A 21716-nucleotide genomic window follows, 5' to 3' on the forward strand; every position below is an offset into this window, starting at 1 on the left:
ATAGAAAAACACAAGTTCAACTTTTGCGCTAGAAGCTAGAGTACTAAGTTCTTAGAAATGAAACACGGACGACAGAAAAGAAAAAAATGTCGATAACTCCAAAGTTGAATAGCCTCTAAAATTGCCCTCAAATACTACATTCTTCATGTTAGCTTTAATTCCTAAAACATGTGCTCCATCCATCTTGATGGTGAATTTCAGAGCGAAATATGGCATTTAGGTCTTGGAATTCTTATCTAACTATAGAATATACTATAAGAAAGCTATTTAGATAGAAAAATCATGAAAATGAAAAAAGCCAAAATTTCCAAAATTCTCGTTTTTTTGCAAAAAAGCCGGCTTTTTATGTGAAAAACCCATCGATTCAAAAAAGCCAGCCTTTTTGCATCTCTAATTTGAATTCATTATTATGAAAAGAAAAAAAATGTTTTCAGTGTAGTGATTTTAGTGAAAGTGATATATTTCATACATTTCTGAATATGTATCATTCATTAGTTCACTAATATTTTACGTTGTATGAAAAATCGTATTTAAAGTCAGTATTAGTAGTATCTAATTTAAGTACGCGCTTTTCTTGAATTTGAAAACTAAAAGACTTAAATTAATTAATTAATGAAATGCTTATTACGATTACATCATCATCATACTTTACTATTCATGCTCATCATTGAAAAAGTACATCCCATAACTTATGATTCGATTGGGTTGATTTGTGTTTTAACGTCCTATACAACAGCGATGCTATATGAGACGTAAGTCTACTATTGTTAATTAACGTTGAATTCAAATCACAGAAGTTCTCAGACGAAATGGAACCCTGGATCTCTCAAGCTAAAGGAACTTGCGCTAACCGCTTATTCACAAGGGATATCTCCATTAACTTTTATATATGGAGACTCAGTGGTAAATCACTTAGTACACTTCTATTGGTACATCATGATATCAAATAAAAATGATGTCACCTATAGAAATCTAATTGAAGAGAGAGAGAGAGAGAGAGAGAGAGAGCTATTAGGTTTGGATTTAATCTTGTACATTTGTTTGAAATTTTTACACTTTAATAAAAGTAAAAGAAGCGAAAATTCGTCTTAGACGTTCCTTAAGTAGAATCACTTCGATCAGGAAATCTTAATTTTGTGAAAAGTATTGCATGGTGTGTATGAGAAAGACCCAGAAAACCCTCATTCAAGGTGACTGGCCTAAAAAGAGTGTTACATTTTCGACCAAGTGCCACCACAGGGAATCAAACCCCGTACCGTTCGCACTGACAGCACATCGTGCTTAAAGTTGTTACAGGAAATTGTTATTTATTATGGATGTTCTCACTGCGATACTCTGCAGTGCATAGTTTCGAATTTATTGTTATGCTGTGTTGAAGACAAGCAATGAAAGGGGGGGGGGCGAAACGTGTCATTCTCAAGCTCACGTAATCGTGAGCAAAAGAAACACTGACCTTTCCTATGTACAAAACAATAATACCCAAGAGTTTTGTTCTCGAAAAGATGTTAAAGTTATCACTATAATTCACAGGAGTCTCCACCCACCGAGTTTTGTTTCCTGTACTGAAAGTTATTTTGTTCAAGTGTCTAGTTATTTACGAATAATATGTATACTAATAACGGGTTACAACTAAAAATCTGCACAAAATGTGAGGTAAGATAAGAGCAACCAGACGACAAAGGGAAACTATGTTCTAACGTTTGTTTACAGTATATACAGGGTTTTTCATAAAGTCTGGACGGATTTAATTTGTTTATAATATTCATAAAAATGCTCATAATGAAATCAAATAAAGTGCAAACGGTAGCGGAAGGATTAAATTTTTACTTGGCAACACTGTTAGATAAGCGGCAACTCTGAACACGTTGAGAGAGGGAGAGGGAAGGCAAGGATTAGTTTCTTACCAAATTCCATCCATTGTTGTTTTCATTGTTGTTTCAATGTTGACTGTTAAAAGTAAGTTGTAAACTGTATTGGTGTGTGTCTTTTGAAGAAATAAATAAATGAAAAACTCCTCTGAGAAGACTATTTTTTTACCGTATCAAAGATGGTGTCGGTGAAAGAGAAAGCGCAATGTGTTCTGTGGTACGCAGAGCTAAAATCACCAATTCTGGTGTGTCGAAAGTTCACCAAAGAGTTCAAAAAGCCGGCACCGACTCAGAGTGCAATCCAAAAGTGGCATGCTAAGTTCTTGGAGACAGGAAGCGTCCTGGACCGGCCTTGAAGTGGGAGGCCGCCAACATCGCCTGCAACAGTGAGCAGGGTAAGGGAAAGCATCATCAACAGCCCACAGAAGTCGATTCCTAGACGGTCCATGGAACTCGGAATCCCCAGACAACCGTGTTTGAGATAGCCAAGAAGACGATCAAGGCCAAAGTTTACAAAATCAAGATAGTCCAGGATCTGCATGATGAAGATTTGGACATCCCGTTCAACTTCTGTGACGCCATGCTCAAGCAGTTGGAACATGGCGACGTTCTCCACGGCGAATGTGTGGACGTAAATGGCGCCCAATTGGAGGTGTGGTGGTGAATGAAATGAGCTGGTGCAGATTATAGGTAAAAATATCCTTCCGCTACCGTTTGCACTTTATTTGATTTCAATATGAGCATTTTTATGTAAATTATAAGCGAATTAAATCCGTCCAGACTTTGTGAAAATCCTGTACATAGGCAGAAAAGAAAATGCTAATGACACATTGCAAATGGTCAGTGATCAGCTACAGTCCGCAAACGTGTTGGAATAGACGCACAGGCTGTTTGGACGCCAGTTGGGTCAATTTCTTTTAAACATTTGCGTATTCTTCTTTGAAGCTGCTGAACAGTTTTGCCTTCCAGTTATGTTTGCACACCTTGTCACTCAATTGTCCAAAAAAATCTTCGATTGGGCGGCACTGGGCCAACTTAGTTGGATTTTTGGTTTTGGGCACAAAAGGATGTTTTGGGACATGAGGTACTCCTGAGCCTTTCTCGCATAATGAGAGCTGGCTTTGTCAGGCCAGAAAAAAAAATTATTGTCAGAATGATATTTTCGTATAATGGGAACTAAGATCTTTTGAAGACATTGCTTCACGTATACATCTTCATTGATTGCTAACACACTAGGCTTGAAATAAGGCTGCGACACACCGTTGTCCGATACAACTAAATAAAGCATAACTTTCATTTAAAATTTCTGCTTGCCTTTATATTTTATATTAGAAGGAGTGTGTTGCTTGTCTGAGGAATAATAAATGTCATTTCCGAGCATTTGGGATTTAGAAAAGCTAAAGTAACTTTCATCATCCAAAATAAACGATTTTCCTTTGTAATTTCTGACCATCCAACGACAATTTGATTTAACAGTTTTTATTTGCATCTCTGTGTAAGATGGAACTTCTTCCTTTATGCATGCCTTGATTCCCATTGATTTTAATGTTTTAGATATGTATTGTTGTGAACACTTAAATGTTTTTGCTCCGTCGTTCTGACTAATGTTGTCTTTCTTTTCAAACATCTTTTTTGGTCTTTGCTTATTTTTATTCGTTATAATTGCTGCCTTTCGACCACATCCTGCTTTTCTTTCTATTGCTCCGGATTTAAGTATCGCATAAATTGTTCTTTTTGGCACACCTTCATCAGCAATGTGTATCACACAATATGATTTCCCCAATTCGTGATGTTTTTCGTGGAAATTTATAATGCGTGCACGGAGGACTTCTTCCTTTGACGACATTTTCTACCAGTTACTTCGCACCAGAAAGAAAGCAAACATATTGTGAATTAGACAAAGTGTGTACTATCAACATACCAAAGAATAGCAATGACTGTGTCAATAGGTTTTATTTTATGACTCCGCACATTTTGTGCAGATTTTTAGTTGTAACCCGTTATTAGCATCGTATAGAATTAAAAGATTCTTATTTGATCATGGTGGTATGAAAGCATGAATTTCACAATAAGCTGTAGGTCTTTTCATCACAGCAAACGAACGAACAACAGGAATGAACATGAATTGTACGTCAACTGTTCTGTAAGGACTAGGGGTTCAATCACAGCTCCCGTCAAGTGAACTTTGCGATGTACAAACATCATGTGTGCATGGGTAACGTTTATGTTTCTATTCCATTGATTTTTTTTTATTAAAAGATCCACAAGATAGGTTATTTCTTATTTAAATGCTTCTTTCGACTTTCATACTCTAGCATTGTTTTTAAATCACATTCACATTTTATGAGAACTATAAAACCAACAACAAAAGATGGTTATAAATGAATTAAAAGTGCCCACACTAATTTCCTCGTTCAACTGTGGTTATTTACTGATTTCTGCAGCAGACATGCCCTATGTTTCTTCCTGACATATTTTCGGAGGTTGCGACCTCTTTCCGGAGCTCGTTATCAATCTTCTCAGGTACGCACTCAGAAATTTTTGTTTGGAAAGGGTGCGATTCAATACTATAAGCCAATAAATCTATGTGGTATTGAACGGGCATTATTCTGCACCCGAAAAGACATAAGTATTTGTAAAATACTTCCATCTTTATTTTCAGAAAAAAGGAAGAAATAGATTGTTTTTATAAGAGAAAGAGTACAGATGAGTAGATAACCATGGTTACTTCTGGGCCAAAACTCTTGCCAACACATTTCGGACATATTTTTGACCAGCGCAGAAGGAACCAACTAATTATTCAAAGTTACACGGCGCAAAGTATTCCCATAACTACAATGTTAAAGTGAGATCGCATAGGCTTTTATGACATTTAAAATCATAAAAACTTACATCTAAAAAACTTACAATCTAAAAATCTTACATCTAAAACTACAACTCTTCTAACTTATAATGACCCCATGGTAGGGTATTGATCCCATCCTTTAAAACACATCTCTTATAATCCACATGGTACGTCGGAAATAGTAGTTGAGGATAATTACCTCAAATACTGGTCACCTGATCAACTAAGATATCAAAAGCTCAGAAAATAACTATTTATATCAGTACAAAACAACATGCTAATCTATATTATAAAATTGAAAGTAACTACGTTTACAACTCCTTATCTATTCAACCACCAGACCTGTCTGGTTCAATATTTTAAGGCAGTTCGGTTCTTTTAGTGTTTCTAGTCGTTTTCTCTAACGGCAAAACTTAGGAGAGGGTAGAAGGGGAAATTAAAAACATAAATAAAACTTAATAGCTATTGAACTAAACAACCAATTTCGATCAAACTATCAACATATATGCGGTTCGTGGTTGGGATGGATTTTAGCATTTCACTTTGTGAATTCAACGCAGGGTTGGGGATGATGGGGAATATACATATAAGAATTGAAGAAAAATAAAAATAAAAATTGAAGTACAAATTATCCTCCTGTCCTTCTGTACGGATTATCCGTTTATATAAATAACATGAAAATCAGGTAATATGAGCATAACATTTTGAGTATGCACAACAGTATTGTCATGGTTCTTCTTCTCGCATAAATAAATGTGAGTTGTAATCATACTATTATAAACAGATAGAGGAAATGTAATATAATCTTTTCTTAAGATTGATGGTATAATTTAAGGGTTTGATCTAATTCACATATTGTGACTGAAGAAAGTGCTAAAAATGAATCATTTGGAGTAATAGTAGGAACATGGGTATTGATAATCTGTATAGTATTCTTTTCATGATTCGTGTTACCTTTTCAAATTAAAATTTGTTAAGTAACGATGCGCGTAATTTAAGTATTACATGAAAATGTTAACAGGTTTAAGTGAATGACAAAATTCTGATATTTTGTTATTAGCAAATAGTATACACCAGAAAGACTTCGGGTTAAATTAATTTTCCTTATTTGTTACAGACTCGGTGTGCCCCAGTAAGTAAAATATATTATTTAATATTTCAATTAATATGCTAACAGTAAAAATGCCGTATACACAATATTAATACACTCTGGAGCTAAAATGTATAAATGTATGTATGTGTATCGTGTATAAATTCTAAGTTTCATTTATAATAAAATGTAAAATTTACACACATATAGATATTACATCCCTTTAGCATGGTGTGCAGAATTTTCAGTGATTCTTATCGGTTAAGAAATTATTAGGGTCTAATCATATTTAGACTATCCCATTCAAATTACCCTTAAAACATGTATAGACAATACTAAGCGTAGCATGATGTAAAAAACCTGAAGAAACCACTCACGCTATATCAAGAAATGATTGATGTTGCCAAAGCAGTGATCATTAGTGGAAGACAGTAATTTACAATATCTTTTTCAATTTTATACACTTTAAAAACAAGAAATTATATTTAGTTATATATACTATGTGTACTGGAAAATTTATACATGATTGACGCTTCAAATTAACATGTTATATTGTTTTCATGTTTAGTTTAATGTACTGCGTGAAAAGATAAACAACATATATATTTAAATATATGTTTTCAAATGACTACTCGTTACCATCCACTTGCAAAGTCATATTATCATTTCAAATAGATGGTGGATAATTATTATATATTTATGTGAAACTGATAAAGATCATGGTGAATTTTGGAAGTTATCTTCTCCTTCTTCCGTTTTGGTAACTAAGGGAAACGCCTGTCGTTACCGAACATAACAATGTCCTAAATCAGTATAAGGTTTTGCGACGACATTAGATTAATAACACCGGTTCGCAAAATAGTAAATAAATAATCTTTCTGCTACAGAAGCAAAAGAAGCTTATATAATTTGGCCATGAATCCAACTCTAATTGCTGTCTAAATTTTTCATCTTCCTTAGTTTTCATGTGAAAGTGGTTTTCGTGCATGCCTATGGCAGCTTACGTATTATATGTATTTGCCATAAAGACGTGGTCACGCAATAATAGTTTCTTAAATACAGTTTTAAAGAAATCAACATTAGTACCCAAAGAATAAAAGGAATGAACAGCATCAAATAATATAAAAATTAAGAAACTTCCCTTCAATTACAATATATTCAAGTACTACTTCAAGTACAATATCGCCATAGTCCCCTGTCTTATGATTGCCTAAAAATTTCTTTTAATCATTAACAAAGGACAGCCATGCCATTTTCCCAACATTATTCAACAAGTCAACAAAATTCTCATCATTCCCTAATTTGAAGTAATCTTTGGCACATGTCTTTCACCAAGTTTTTGGTAAGTCCCTATTTAAGGTGCATTTTTAGGGTCAGCAAAAGGAGTGTTTGCCACACTTTTATTTCCAGGTTGCAGTTCAATGCTAGCAGACTCTTTTTCCACTATCGTATTTATTTTCTGACCCTGCTGTTCCATCGCCATACCAAGCAGAAGTACTTTATGTATCCCTGCTGGATGTTAAGCAGAATAGCAATTACCTTTAGATCTCCATTGATAATTAATTTCTATTTACCATATTAGATAAGAATGAGAAGCAGTTTAAAGTTCTCATAAGTCTCCTTAAGATTAACTAAGTGAGCAATCGAAACAGAAGAAAATTCTTTCCCGTGTAAAGAACTGCTTTCAGACTCTATTTACAGACACACCGACGCTCTCATTATACTGTATACATGGTATTTGGTAACGGATTTGATTTTGCTACAGAAATACATTCCTTGGAGAAATATTCCGAAAAAAAATCCATTCCAACTTTGCAACAGGTGAAAGGAGGTTCACGAACAAGACCGTCGTGATAATTTGTGTCAACATGTGATGGGAGTTTGATTCACAGAGCATTTCAAATGTTGGGTTGGATGTGTGTATCTCATGATCCTACTTCTTGGTCCTCATCTGGTTCATGATACCTAACCATCACATTTTCTGGACGGCCAATATTCTTTTTTTCTCGACGTGATTCCACTATTTTGGTAGACAAAAAAAAGAGTGTGTTGCGTGATCCGTTCGTTAGCGCCAAGTCATGAGAGGAACGAGCGGCAAACGGCGTGAACCTTGTACCTGCCTGTCAGGAGTCCAAAACATGTCAAGCAGCATATATGTATGTGGGGGTGGGGTGGATTTCTTATCTTGGTCGCCTACCGTACAAAAAGAATTGCATTATTTACACATTTTTAGGACGCGTCTACTACTTGCTGCGATAGTACTTGCTTTTCTTCTTCTGAATGACTACAATACTCAATGTGTACTAACCTAGGACAAAATGAAACCATTTCTCACTCTGTGAGTACACCGGTTGCAAGAATCACAATCAAATTCGATGTGATTCTATATGACTAATCGGCAGTGTTGCCAAACGTCGCTCTCTTTTTTCAGGTGTGTGTTCCAAATCATCAGAGGCATTCATCGGAATTCCTAGCCCTTTTCTGGAATTTCTAACTTTCTTTCAACTTTATTTCAATCAAGAGATCTGCAAGTTACTTAAATTCGACCATGACAGAATAAACCACATTCAGCGTTCTCACCGACTTTCAAGGATTTCCATAAGAAGAAGATAGCAAGTCACAAGAAAACTGAGCCCGGTAGACAAAATCTGATTTCATTTTCAAATTTACTACCCTCGATTTCAGTATTCAGAATCACTGTGAAAAATCTACGTTTGCCAATGTTATCAGTGTTATGACAAAACTAAGTTAATATATGTATTTGCTTTGTAAAATGTAATTTTTCGCTTGTTTTGCTAGTACTGACGTTCTAGCAGTGAATATTTTACACCATGTACACCCTTCGTGTTTTTCATTTTCCTTTTCGTTAAACAGACTTTTTATGCCTGATTGGTAATGCGTAACATTGTTTTGTGCTTCATAATTTGAGTTTTATATTTATCGCCAAATATTTTTCAACTCCATTTATTTGTAATATGTTATTTGGTATAATTGATAAAACAATAATGGTGTAATCTGTTTCATAAACTGACAACAATTAGAGTATTGAGCACAGAATGTTTTATTTGTCTTATTGTTCCACAAACCCTCAGACTGTCTTCAAGAATTTTGTAATGATTTAGTAGAGTCAATAATGGATCTAGATTTATCCCCTTCACCAATTTATTATTAAATTTGGTAAATACAAAACGTCTTTGATTACAAAGACTAAAATAGTCTCTATCTCGTTATAGGCAAATGAAAGTAAATAGGTGTCTGCACGGTTTCTCTTCTCTCAATTTAGTCTCCAAGTCACCTGCCGGTTCTTGTAAGTCTTGAAGGATAGCCCCTCAGCTCAAGGCAGTTTAGCGAGGCTTGGTTATGGAAAGGATCCCTAGTCCAGTGCGACCTCAGGGCGGTGGAGGTGATTTGGTCAGTTGTACGACTGATGAAGGGTCCCTCGGTGGTCCGCTTTTTATCTATCCTCTTCGGGTCCTTCCGTGAGGCACGTCTTCTTTCGTCGATCCTCGGTGCCTTTCATGCCGGATGTTCTTCTGCAATTCGGTTTATAATCAATAGCACGTGTTGTGCTGACATGTGCTGTTCTTTTGTGGTCTTTTCTTTAATCTTGCCAATCCTCGCACGTGCAAGGATTTGTGAGCAAGATAATTTTTGAGATACGGCATATATAATTTCTTGGTGGAGGTTTTGTACGATTTCGAAAAAAAATTCGGGTTTTTTGCCTGGCGGCGAAAGGTTATGAACCAATAATTGGCTAACGATTTCGGTATACATAAGATGTAGAGCAAGCAATAATCAAAGTGGTTTTGTTTTCTATATAAAATACCGTTTTTTAAGACAAAAACTTTTGCTGATCTGACAGTAGAGACTTTGTCCGATTCCTTCCCATCTAAAACAGAAATGATATCTGTAATTGTTACCTTTATGCTGTTTCCTTGCGGTGTTGTCTAAAAGCTTGTTATATCCTCCTTCTACAGTATTAACTTGAAGGCAATTTGATTTCAAAGCATAGTAGTCTTCTCCCTTTTTTCGTCATTTTCTTCTTTGTTAATATCTTGGGTTTGATCAAGCCGACTGATTATATCTGCAGGTTATTTTGACCCAGGTAAATTCTGTTTATTAAAATTTTAGTCAGCTAAAAATAGCTTAGATCTTATGAGTAGTGGAGTATATACCGGTTCTAGCGCACCGCTAACCAACGAATTAGCCCAAATGTTTAAGAAAATCTATTTTACGCATACTTTTTGACTATCGTTTTCCCTCCAGGTATTAGTTTAAGTATACATTTCCCCTCCCAGTACTTTTGACAAATATTATTTAACACAGAAGAATAGCATAATGTTAAAGTGAGATTGAGTTGGCTTTTATAGCATTTAAAATCAAACAAAAATGAACTAACTATTTTTGATATTTTATATTTATTAAATCATGAAAAAGTGTGTAATTTGTGGAGAATTAAAACAATTCCAAAAGTTCACTATAAATTGAAACAAGAGGTCTGATTAGTGTAAAAGGTGTTATAGAGTAGAGAATATGAATAAAGAAATTGAACATGGTTTAAAATATTCTGGACCGTTGTTAGATTATTCACTCTCATCAATAGAACGAGTGGTTGAAATACATAATAAAATGTTAGAGCATGACTTTATAAAAATAATGTATCTTTTCTTTGAGGATATAGACACACAATTTATGATCTTAAGACCAGCTACATTATCAGAATGTGAGTTTGTAGATTCAGCATACAGCCCCGTAGGTTTTACATTACCAGCACCACTAGTTATTTTATTTAAAGATGTAATACGTGTTGGTTTCTCACCACATTTTACTAGATGGAACGAAATTACATCTTGTTATGACTTAACTAATGAAAGAAATGTTAATAATAAATGTGTTGTATGTGGAATTCCTGCATATTATAATGAAATTTTCTGTTCCATATCCCATATAAAACTTCATGATTGGATACAAAGTAAAATGTCAGAATTTAAAGAAAATGGGTATATTATCACTAACTACAAATCGCCACTAGATGACTAACGTAATTACTAAGCATTTTTAACATTAGTTGACTAGCACAATTTCTACTATATTTTTGAGACTAGATTTTTAGCATATGAAAATTGGCTAAAGAGTTATTTGCGTATAGACTTTTATAGCACTTAACTATAAAGAACTTAAATCTAATTTAGCTCTTCTATTCGTTGTGTTTCTCTTTCTCGTCTACTCTTAGTACATTGATCATATAACTCTTTTAACTTGGGAATAAAATCTTCTTTCTTTAATTCTATCTTATAATGACCGCAAGCTAGAGTATGTATACCATTATTCAATATATATATATATCTTATCGTCATAAGCACTTAAGGCTAATTTGTTTTCTTCTACTGAGTATACATTGTGCTTTTTACTACGAATATGATTTTGTATTTTATATATCTCTTTCTTTTCTAAAACACAGTTCTCATAATCCTCAAATGATATACCTTTTATAACTACACTTTTCTTTATACCCTTTGCTTTTCTAGTCGGTTCATCCTGATCTACCCCTTTCCTTTTAATAGCATACATTTTTGATTTTAGACCTACAAACTTCTCTATTACAACACCTTCTAATTCATCTTCAAATTTTCCTAATACCTTTTTATTAACTAATTTCAATCCATATTCATTGTTTTCTTTATAATCAGAGGTATCTAAATATTCATACATATCTCTCATATCTTTGTAAAAGTCTTCTGTTTCTATATGTGCTACAACAGAATCAGTGTCAGTAATTAATAATTTTACATTGTCTCCATATCTCTTTTTCAAAACATTAAAGTAAAAATCATACAAACATACTTTAGAAATATCTAGTACTGCCATCCCTAGATAGATAGGTTTGTTAAATACAATTTTAGTTTTATACATATGAATAGCAGCTAAATTCTCAGAGAATATCGTTCTATTTTTGAAGCTAGGTTTAGCTACTAAATCCTCTAACAAATTTTCATTATGTACTAATCTTACATTTATTCTTTTCTTATATTTTCCATAGTTTTACCAAAAACAGCATTATTAGCTAACTTACAAAAATCCTTCTCAAATTAATTCTTTGCTTGTGATCGTATATTAGTATTTAGATCTATATATTTTTTTAACCAGGCTGATTGTTTAAATGTTATTACCTTATGTATTTGTTAAGCTTCATTCCTTGTGACAAATAGAATTTAAGGTTTTGATAGTGTAGTATATAATGTTCTTTATCATATAAAGTTGTCAATAACTTTAGGAGCTTTTTGTTATTAATGTAGTTTTCTGGAGCTAAGGGAAAATCTGAATGTTTATTATGAAGCTCCTTTGGATATTCTAAGTCGACTTCTAAAATATAACCATCTTCAGAATCATCTTTTGTTTCTAGTATTGTTTTTGCTAAGCGTTTCTTATTCTACTTATTAACATATATCCATTGAAAATCTCCATACGGCATGTGATGATTGATCGCCCAACCATACTCGTTATTTGCATCCATGTAAGTTATATAAGAGCTTTTTTTTCTTGTCAAAGTTATCTAAATATTTATTATTATCAACTGCATATCGGTTTGAACATTGAGAGATTCCACCTCTTATACCTTTCTCTATAAATAGTAATTTGTCATAGTCAGTCAATAATTCTAATTTTTGTTTTGTCATCTTTAACATCGCATGCCAGAAAAACCCAGGACCAGTAAAATACCATGCTGGATCCAATTTATATCTTTTAAGAGCTGTATCTCTGAAATTTTCAATAATATCTGTTACTTGAAGTACATCTGTCTTATTATAAAAATGAGTATATTCATTTTTTGTTTTTAAATCAAACTCTTCACAAACTCGTACATGATGCTTATGGCGTTCAGGACTCATTTCTTCTCCTGTTAATCTGTTTGTAATTTTGTCTGGAGATAATGGAACAACAAGATCCTTTTCCTTAGAATCAACAAGATCATATGGATAATCACCTTTAGTACGAACTAATTCAAGCTGATTCTTATTTGAAAAAAAAAACTTTGATGTTTCTCGAAATTGTTCTAGCTTTAAATTCTTTGTTAAATCTGCTAATCCTTTTAGTAAAAATCTGAATGAATGAAATAATCTTAATTTGATAGATCTATCTTTTCCTTTTGCATCCTTATACCGAATGGTTTCTGAGAATGTAATGTAGTTTTCTTCAGTGTTAGCTATTTTATATCTCAGTTCCAAATCCTATACTTTTAATAATTAAATGCGCATCATACCTAGAGAGATTGTGGAAATATACAGGAATAAATCTTGGAGCAGCACCTCTACATTTACCTATAAAATGATCATGATCATGCACTTTTGTTTTACATGACTCTCTACTATTTTTAAGCTTTTTATATTCTACTAGAACTTCTTTTATCTTTTTTTCTCTGCTCTTTTATCTCTGTTATGCTATCATCCTCTTCATCCTCTATTTTAAAATGATGTTCTTCTTCCAAGTGTATAGCTCCTTCTGTTATCTTTTTCATTAAATACTCAATTTTAATCTTTAAGCTTTCTATTTTCTTCACTAATAAACGTGGCAGAGCTTCAAAACTTGTTTCACAAATATGACATATTGTAGCTGATTTATATATCTCTTCTTCTTCCTCAGATAATGGTGCCATAGGTGTATAGTTATCATATATTTTTGCTATTTTGATTGCAACTTATGTTAACCTTTTTATAAGCTCATCTGCTACATTATCTTCTATGTATTCTACTGGTTCACTTTTGTAGGATTCCAAAGTGCTATTTACATAGTAAGTAAAACCACTAGGTCCATGTAGTTGACAAGCATTTGAGCAGGATCTTTCGGGGTCAGGTTGGCATGAACTTATTCTTCTTAGTATTAATTCTAAGTCTGCTATTATTGTGAATGGTATTCTTAGAAACCGCTTATCATTTACAAATTCCAATATTTTATTCCATTCTCTAGGTAAAATGATCTTAGCAGCAGAATGTAAACCACAGTATTTTTCATGTTGTTTTAATAATTCTTCTGATTTAAAATACTTAGCTAAACATCCCTCACATAAAAATCTCTTATGTTCATTTTTTGTTATTTGACTTCCAACAAGCTTCCATAAATCTTTAATCAAACAGTAATGTGTTTTATCTCTTTTCTTTAAATATAAAAGATGAAAATGATTCTCCTTTCTTTCTTTGGGTCTTCTAAGTGGATAGATTTTTCATTATCATCTATGGAAAAGACACTGATATATATATCAGCTCTATTTTCAAATTTTGGTATATCAGTAATTTGTACAGGAAAGGGAATACCTTTAAAATATTTATCTAATTCTTGCTCATATTGTCTTGTGGGTCTTTAATAACAGGTTGTAATGCACTTTCTACAGACCATAAGAAGCATTTTTATCTTTGTTTTTAATATTAATGCATGCTTTTCTTCTTTTATTTTTTTCTGGAAGATCTATATATGATGATCCATTCATTGCTACGTATTTGTTAATTCTTAGCTCAAGATAGTCGACAGAATGCAAAGTCCAAGCTGAACCCTTACCTTGAAACTCTTCCATCTCTGCTCTAATTTTTCTAGTTGCATTTTTTTTAATTCTCATTTAGATCAGTGAATTGGAGAATAATTTCATTTGATGTTTTAAAATTATGTTCTCGAATCTGCTTATCTTTCTTGAAGCTGCATGTGAATGACATAATTACCTTAAGTGCATTAAAATATTTAAATCCATTTTTTATCATGCTTTTAACTGGTTTGCTAATTGATCATAGGAATTTAGAAGGATCTCTATATCCACCTGTGTTTTTTATTTTGAAAGTATGTAATCTATATTTAAATGAAGTTTCTTTTAGTTCAACATTTATATTTACGCTTTTAGGCTTTACTTCTCCAAAAATCTCTTTTAAATGAGAAAAGTTTTAAAGCTTTCTTCCTACTTAATCTCTTAGGTTTTGGTTTTTCAAAAATGTCTTCTTGAAAAGGAAATGTTTGATTAAAGTTTAATCTGTTTTGTTCATCTTCATGCTGTTTAATAGGGTCTATCAGTTCTGCTTTTCTTAATCGGTAATAACTTTTATTCCCTTTCCTTTACACAAGTTTTTTAATTCAATTACTGTATGTTTAATTAAATTACTCCTAATTACTTTATTGTTTTTATTCTATAAAAATAATTTTAATCATTTTCGTTATCTAATGCAACAGCTAATATTCATGTGACCTATGAAATCTCGATGTTTATTAGCAGATTGTATTAGAACATGGCTTTCATGGTAATAAACCATTAAAGCTATTATTGAGCAAATAAAAACTAATTCATTTTCATTATTATTTTTTTAAATCTAGCTCCTTCCTATCATTTGAAGACTCAAGTTCTTTGTCACTATCCCAATTTGATTCTGGTGTAAATCTTTCTAGTGCTGCATTCTCTTTTATTTTAATAAATTTCTTGCTCTTTTAATAATATTTGTTTTTCTAGTAGTGCTGTTGCGAGTTTAAGATCTTGGTGAATAAGGCTAAGCTTATTTTGTATCAAATCACAATGTGCTTCCATATTTATTATATAGAAATTTAGCAAAAATGATTATTATTTTTTAATTAATATACAAAACGAGACTATCGGGAGGAAAACTATTCCCGAACTTAAACAATACTGCAGGGAGAAAGGAATACATGGTTATTCAGAGCTTAGGAAAGCAGAACTAATAACCTTAATCAACGAGCACAGAAACAAGTCTCTAAGAACAACTACCACAAATTCACAACAACCAAATGAACAAGCTAAAACAGCTACAATAAAATCACAACAACTAACTGAACTTATAAAAGACATGGTTAAAAAATTAAATCCTGAACATATTGTAAACTACTTTCAAAATCCACTTTGTAAAAATATAGTTATAGATGTACTTAATAATGAAAATGCCAAAGAATGGAAACAAATTTCAGAAATAAAGAGCTTATCCAATGAATTTCTACATACTTTCAAAAACAGGGTAAATTGGTATTTAGTTACATCAAACCATACTCTATCACTTTATTTAATTGAAAATCATGAAGAATACATCAATTGGGCTAGATTATCAAAAAGAAAAAACCTATTTAAACACAAAAACATCATTAACAAGTATGGTGATAAACTTTCCTGGGACAAAATGTGTGAACCAAAGTATAGATCAAGATCTTATCCTCATTTAAAACCAGAATTCGTATTAAAACATAAAGAACATACAAGACGACATATTCACTGGGATCAATACACGTGCGAATATGCTCAACAAATGAGTGAAGATTTTCTTAATGAGTTTAAAGAAGAGATTAATTGGCTTGCGTTCAGTGAAAAAAAATAACTGGAGAAAGTATACACAGAAACAAGCTACGAGTAAGTTTTGTACACAATTCAGAGAATACTTATATTGGGATATAATCTCCCATTATTCAAATTTGCTCAAACTTGCGATCCTAAGAACCTTTAAAGATAAACTCCGTTGGAATATTGTTTCTAAAAGGTGTTACATTGAAAGAAAAGAACTAACAACCTTCTTGAGCGAATTTAATTCTCTTATCGATTGGCAAACTATTACACCTCAACTAGATGAAACACATGTGAGAAAATACCAAAATAAAGTTTATTGGCCAAAAGTTTGTTTAGATGATAAAAGCGAAAAATTCGTTCTCGAGTTTGAAAGAAAAGGCTTAGATTTAAGCAAGATAGTATATATTTGTTGGAATAAGAGGTTCTCTGAAAACTTTCTAATGGTGATCAAAAACAAGATCAATATAGTTCAATTTTTAAGATTAAATAAGCATGTTAGCAATCCCCTTAGAAACAAACAAATATTACTATCATCAGGTTTACACTTAATACAAAACTCAGAAGAATGTCCAATATGCAAAGAAACAAAAACTCAATTGTGTAAAATAACATGCAAACATGTGTTCTGTGTTAAATGTATGCTTACCTGGTTAGGAAATAATTAGACTTGTCCTTTCTGTAGAGCGGTTATACGTAACAACGACCACAACATCAACGACGATGACAAGAATATTGAATATTCACCAGAAGAACTTGATTTTTATAATCCGGTTTATTCTAGATATTCTGAAGACGAAGACTGGAATTAGGTTAGTGTAGATTAATATTAAGCTTTTATGAATAATATAAAGGGTGTGTGCTGGAGGAAAAATGAAAGGAAACTCCGCCTACACACAAGCCATCGGAAGAACAAAAGTGAGGAATTTAGCTCAGTTCACAGGCACTGGATTCGGACGGCTGTCCTTTGAAGTAAAAGTTCATTGGGATATTAGAGTTTATAACGAAGAAATTCTATGAAAGAAGAGAGACAGGGTTAGGGTTAGGATTATCGGTTAGGGAAGGTGTACCTTCATGACGTCCGGGCGTGCGTTGGCCCTCTCTGGTCTCCTGGTATCTTGCTATGGATCTGGTCCTGGACTAATGGCGGGATATCGCGGGCTTCCGCCAGTTCGTAGGAAGAGTCCGAAATTAGCTTCCACTCCGAACCGTTACTCCCGGCTTCAAATCTGTATCGCTTCTCCGCCGCTGTTAACCACTGCCTTAGTTGGTCTAGCTGCTCTTGTTGCATGCTCATCAATGTATCATGTATCCTGGATTGCCTTTCCATGGCTACAATTCTGAGATCTTCCCATCGAGAATTCAACAATCTCATCTGAATTTGCACTTGCTCTGCTTCGTCTCTAGAAAGGCCTCCTTCCGACAGCAGTCGAGCGCCTTCTTGTAACACAGCCTCCACGCCTTCCTGATGACCAGTCAATTCTAGTAGAAAACTCTCGTGCGAATGGAACTGTTCCTTCACGTAATCCAAAGTTCCTTCTACTGGTCCTAGACTGCTTAATTTATCTTCTGCTTCTAGAAGCCACGTTAACACTTCTTCTAACGCTACTTGGTAACCTCCAAGCTCTACGGAGATGGTAGTGGCACTACTGACAGGACGGGAGCCAGAAATACTCAATGATCCACCCTCAGCTAATGGTGATGATATAGAACTGGTTTCTGAGTGTAGACTGATCTACCCCTGAGTGTAGTCTTAGCTTCCTGCATCTATCCCTGAGTGTGGTAACGATTGGAAAAGGCACATTACATACATCATAATGGACTTTTTGTCAGGCACTGAGGTATTTACATCTTCAGGATCTTCAGGTCTTTCAATTCCTAAGTGTTCTTGCGCTATTCGGAATGCATGTTCTAACCTTGCGTTCGGATGTTTTTTCGCAATATTCGTGTAGTCGAACAACTGAGGTCTTCAGTGGTGAATCAAAGCATTAAATGCCAGTCCGTCTACCACGAACTAGTGAAGTTCTTTATATCTACGCCAGGGTAGTTCTGAGTATTTTGCCTGCACCAAGCTAGTAATGCTTTCTCGAGATTGGTTTGCTGAAGTTGAGCCATTAGGTCCCGTAAGTGATAGTGAACTTGCCAGCGGAAAATTATACTCCATACAAGGCCCAGTGTAAGTTTCGGGTTACCATCTACTATATCGATATTACTTATGTACACGAGTTTTACTTTGTTTTGCTCTAATATCTGAAGTGCTTTATTCACATTGTTTAAGTGATGTACTCTCATACGCCCTCGTTCCCTTTTATATTGCTTCCCTGTGAGAATTTCTAGAAGTGTTATGAGCCTTAATCCATCTCGTAAATCTAAGAATAAATCTCTCACTGGCGGATGATCACTCTTTGCTAACTGAGAATTAATCCATTTGGTGAAGGTCTTCTTTTGTACATCTTCCCGTTCGTCAAGGTACACAGTTTCCATTTTCAAAATTTTAAAAAATGCCAGGTTGGTGTGACAATTCTAGAAAGAAATAAACCACCTTCAAAAGTACTAGAACACCATTGTATTATTTTGCTTTACAGCATGGCTTTTTCTTCACCGCTGATAAAAAGGAAAACCGCACAGCCTCGCGCACAAAGCACGTATAATACAAGAGCTTAAAAACTTTGCACCGATTTAAAAAAATCACTTTGAGATAGAAACCTTCACCAGAAGAAAATAATACTAAAAAGAAATAAAACTTCACAGATTCATCACTTCACAACACACACAAAACACATCAGAAGACATAAAAACAAAATACCATCACCATCCACTCGCCACTGTTTCTGGAATGTAACTAGTATTGGTCGTTACTGACGAGACAGTTATTGTCACAACTGCAGCAACTGGTTCCGGGGGTGGAATCGACAGATGAGCTATCTTGGTCTTTGTTTCTTCTACCTCGACAACACGAACTTCCTTTCCAGGGGAAAGCGCAGCCTTGTCTACAAGATGTGTGATGTTACAGAAAGTTTCATCATCATTAGAGCTTGAACTGTCGTTTTGTTCAAGTGTTGATTCTGAATCAGAGAGCACTAGAACATCGCCTGTTTCTTTGTCACTTCCATAGAAACTGTCATAATCCTCAACAGATGGAGTTGCTACCGAATGACTCGGTTCACGACCATTTGTTATTGGTTCATGCTCAACTTTCATAGCAGTTGCAGAACTACTAAAATTGCCAATGATTGTGTACGTTTTAGATACGTTAATTTCTTTCTTAAATATAACATCCTTAATTGGCGGATCATTCCTTGCTTGTAACGCTGAAGGAGTTTCTTCATTCTCTGAAGATTCAATGGAACTCATGCTATGGTCTTCGTTTTCTGGTCTAGCAGTAGGCCATGCAGTAATTTCTTCAGTCCTGTTTACTCGATCAGTTACTTGGAAGCAGATGGGTGGTTCATCCACATTAGTTGCAGGCGTAGGGGGCGGTTATATTTAAGTTATATTTAAAGCTTTTACATAGGATTAGGTATTAACCGATTATATAAACCCTCAATTTCTTTAACCAAATCTTCTTCTGATAGGGATGTCCAAAACTCATTATCCTTACTTTTACGAATGTCTAGTTCTTGCTGCATTAGGTTAAATAACTTAATACTGTTAAGATCTCTAAACTTTCCGTATATTATCTCATGATTCCGAATTTTTTTTCTGCTCCATTAAGAGGCTTATATAGGCTTCTCTTTTGGCATCTGATAGCATAATAAGGGAAAGGATCATTAAGTTTGTTCTTCTTGTATATGATTAGGCAATTATCTTTTGAATTGTCGTCTGTATATGGTGCTGCAGTTTCTTTTAAGTCCTCGTTTTGAATTTTCAATTTCTCCATTGTTTGTTATATTTATTCTACTCTCGTTTGCAGCTCTTCTTGATCTTCTTGTATCTGTTTAAAGCTAGAAACGAAATAGTCTTCGATAATATCATAGCATTTGTCATAGAAGTCTTGTGATATCCATAAAGCAATAGCAAGAAATATTTTTCTATATACATATGTTCCTGAGATAATTGATGTTGTTTCTTTGTCTTCTCCTTTTATTAGATATGTGGAGCAACAGCCGGAATTCCGGCGGTTGGTTTTCTCTTTATAATACCTTATTAGTTATTTTGATTGTTTATTTTCTAACCAATGTTTAAAATCTTTACCACCATCATTACATTGTTTTGTAGCATTAAAGTATCCTGTACTCTTAATAATAATCAATTTGAAATCACCAAAAATACCATACCAATAATTGTCTTTAATCTGTTCATAGCAAATGTCGTTTAAACAAAGTGAACTATCCACAGTACTCATATTTGTTGTTTAGAAAATAATCTTTTAACTTATTTTTCCTCGCTATCTGCAATTTTTATTTCGTAAGTAGCTTTAATAAAGTTTCTAGAATTAGAAGGATAAAGTTTTTCGTTACTGTGTAAGATGAGTTTTCAAAGTAGTCAGAATTCGGTCCACTTAGTTTGTTATTATAATATACTAGCCTTTTATGGAATAATAACCATAAAAGATAATATTTATATTTACACTACAACATTACATTTATCTATCCAACTATTATGTGAATCATCAAATCCTAGCCATTTAACGTATACTTTGTTACCTTTCTTTCTCAACACCTTCTCCACCAAGTATTCATCTTTGTGTTTCGTCTTTAATAGTTCTGGTTCGTAAAATCTGCCTTGTACATCCTCTTCTTCTAGATCTTTAATTCTATACGTAGGTGGATTAGATGGAATAACTTCGCTATTAACAAATACTTCTATTGACCAATTAGGTGTATACCCTTTCTCAAATAATCCTTTCGATTTACTTACACGAACATAATCGCCTAATGTGTCTTTGGGTTTAACACGCTTATATTCTTTTGATAAATTGCGAAATTTGCAAAATCTGTATATGAGAGCATACAACTCTTTTTGCCAAATGCTAGCTTTATCTTCGGTTTTTATCAATCTTCGAGAACAATAAGCAAAAACCTTCTCAGTGACGATTTTTGGGAAATAGAAGGCAAGAATTCGTGCTACTTGCATTTGACTACTATCGCCGTAGACGCGGATATCTAGCGAGTCGTTAAAATGAGAGAGTTATGGATCATTTAAAATGTCTTGTTACATTTGTTGAAAGAGAACATCGTGGTTCTCAGTCCATTTAAGTTTACACTTATATATGATTAATTGCTGGAAAGGATCAATTTTTATCGTAAAGTCTTTGATGTGTGCTCTAAGGTATGAACATAGGCCAATAAAGCTTTTGAGAATCTGCTTAGTAGTCGGCCAGTTAAAATTTGGTATTTTTTTATCAATTTTTGGAGATATTTTAATGGATTCCCCACTAACAATGTGTCCTAATACGTTAAGTTTCTGGTCGACAATGTGTGTCTTCTGGGGTGATGCCCGGAAATGGTGATTCGGAAGCTTCTGAAATAATAATTCTAAACCCTGCAAGAGCTGTGGAAAATTATACGAACTAGTGAGAAGGTTGTCGGCAAAACTTGTAATAAAATCTGGTAGTCCTTACAAAATCATTATTGTAGCAAGGGAGAAACTTTGACA

The 21716-nt window shown here is 33.7% G+C and overlaps 1 protein-coding gene across 1 annotated transcript; it reads right to left on the reverse strand.

Moving 5' to 3' along the window:
- Positions 1–17190: 17190 nt before the first annotated feature.
- Positions 17191–18793, reverse strand: LOC145682790 (utrophin-like). Its single transcript, XM_081754164.1, has 2 exons — positions 18127–18793; positions 17191–17767 (listed from the first exon to the last, which is right to left on the reverse strand). Exons 1-2 carry the CDS (start codon positions 18600–18602, stop codon positions 17191–17193), a joined length of 1053 nt encoding a protein of 350 aa, XP_081610290.1. The 5' UTR covers positions 18603–18793.
- Positions 18794–21716: the final 2923 nt, after the last annotated feature.

The sequence above is a fragment of the Thermobia domestica genome, chromosome 4 (genome assembly GCF_964235325.1).
Source record: "Thermobia domestica chromosome 4, izTheDome1.hap1.1, whole genome shotgun sequence".
NCBI lineage: Eukaryota > Metazoa > Arthropoda > Insecta > Zygentoma > Lepismatidae > Thermobia > Thermobia domestica.

Coding starts and splice junctions, on each gene's coding strand:
- LOC145682790 (XM_081754164.1), bottom strand. CDS start 18,602: ATGGAAACTGTGTACCTTGACGAACGGGAAGATGTACAAAAGAAGACC. Junction 17,768..18,126: donor AAGAACTTCACTAGTTCGTG/GTAGACGGACTG, acceptor CCGTCCTGTCAG/TAGTGCCACTACCATCTCCG.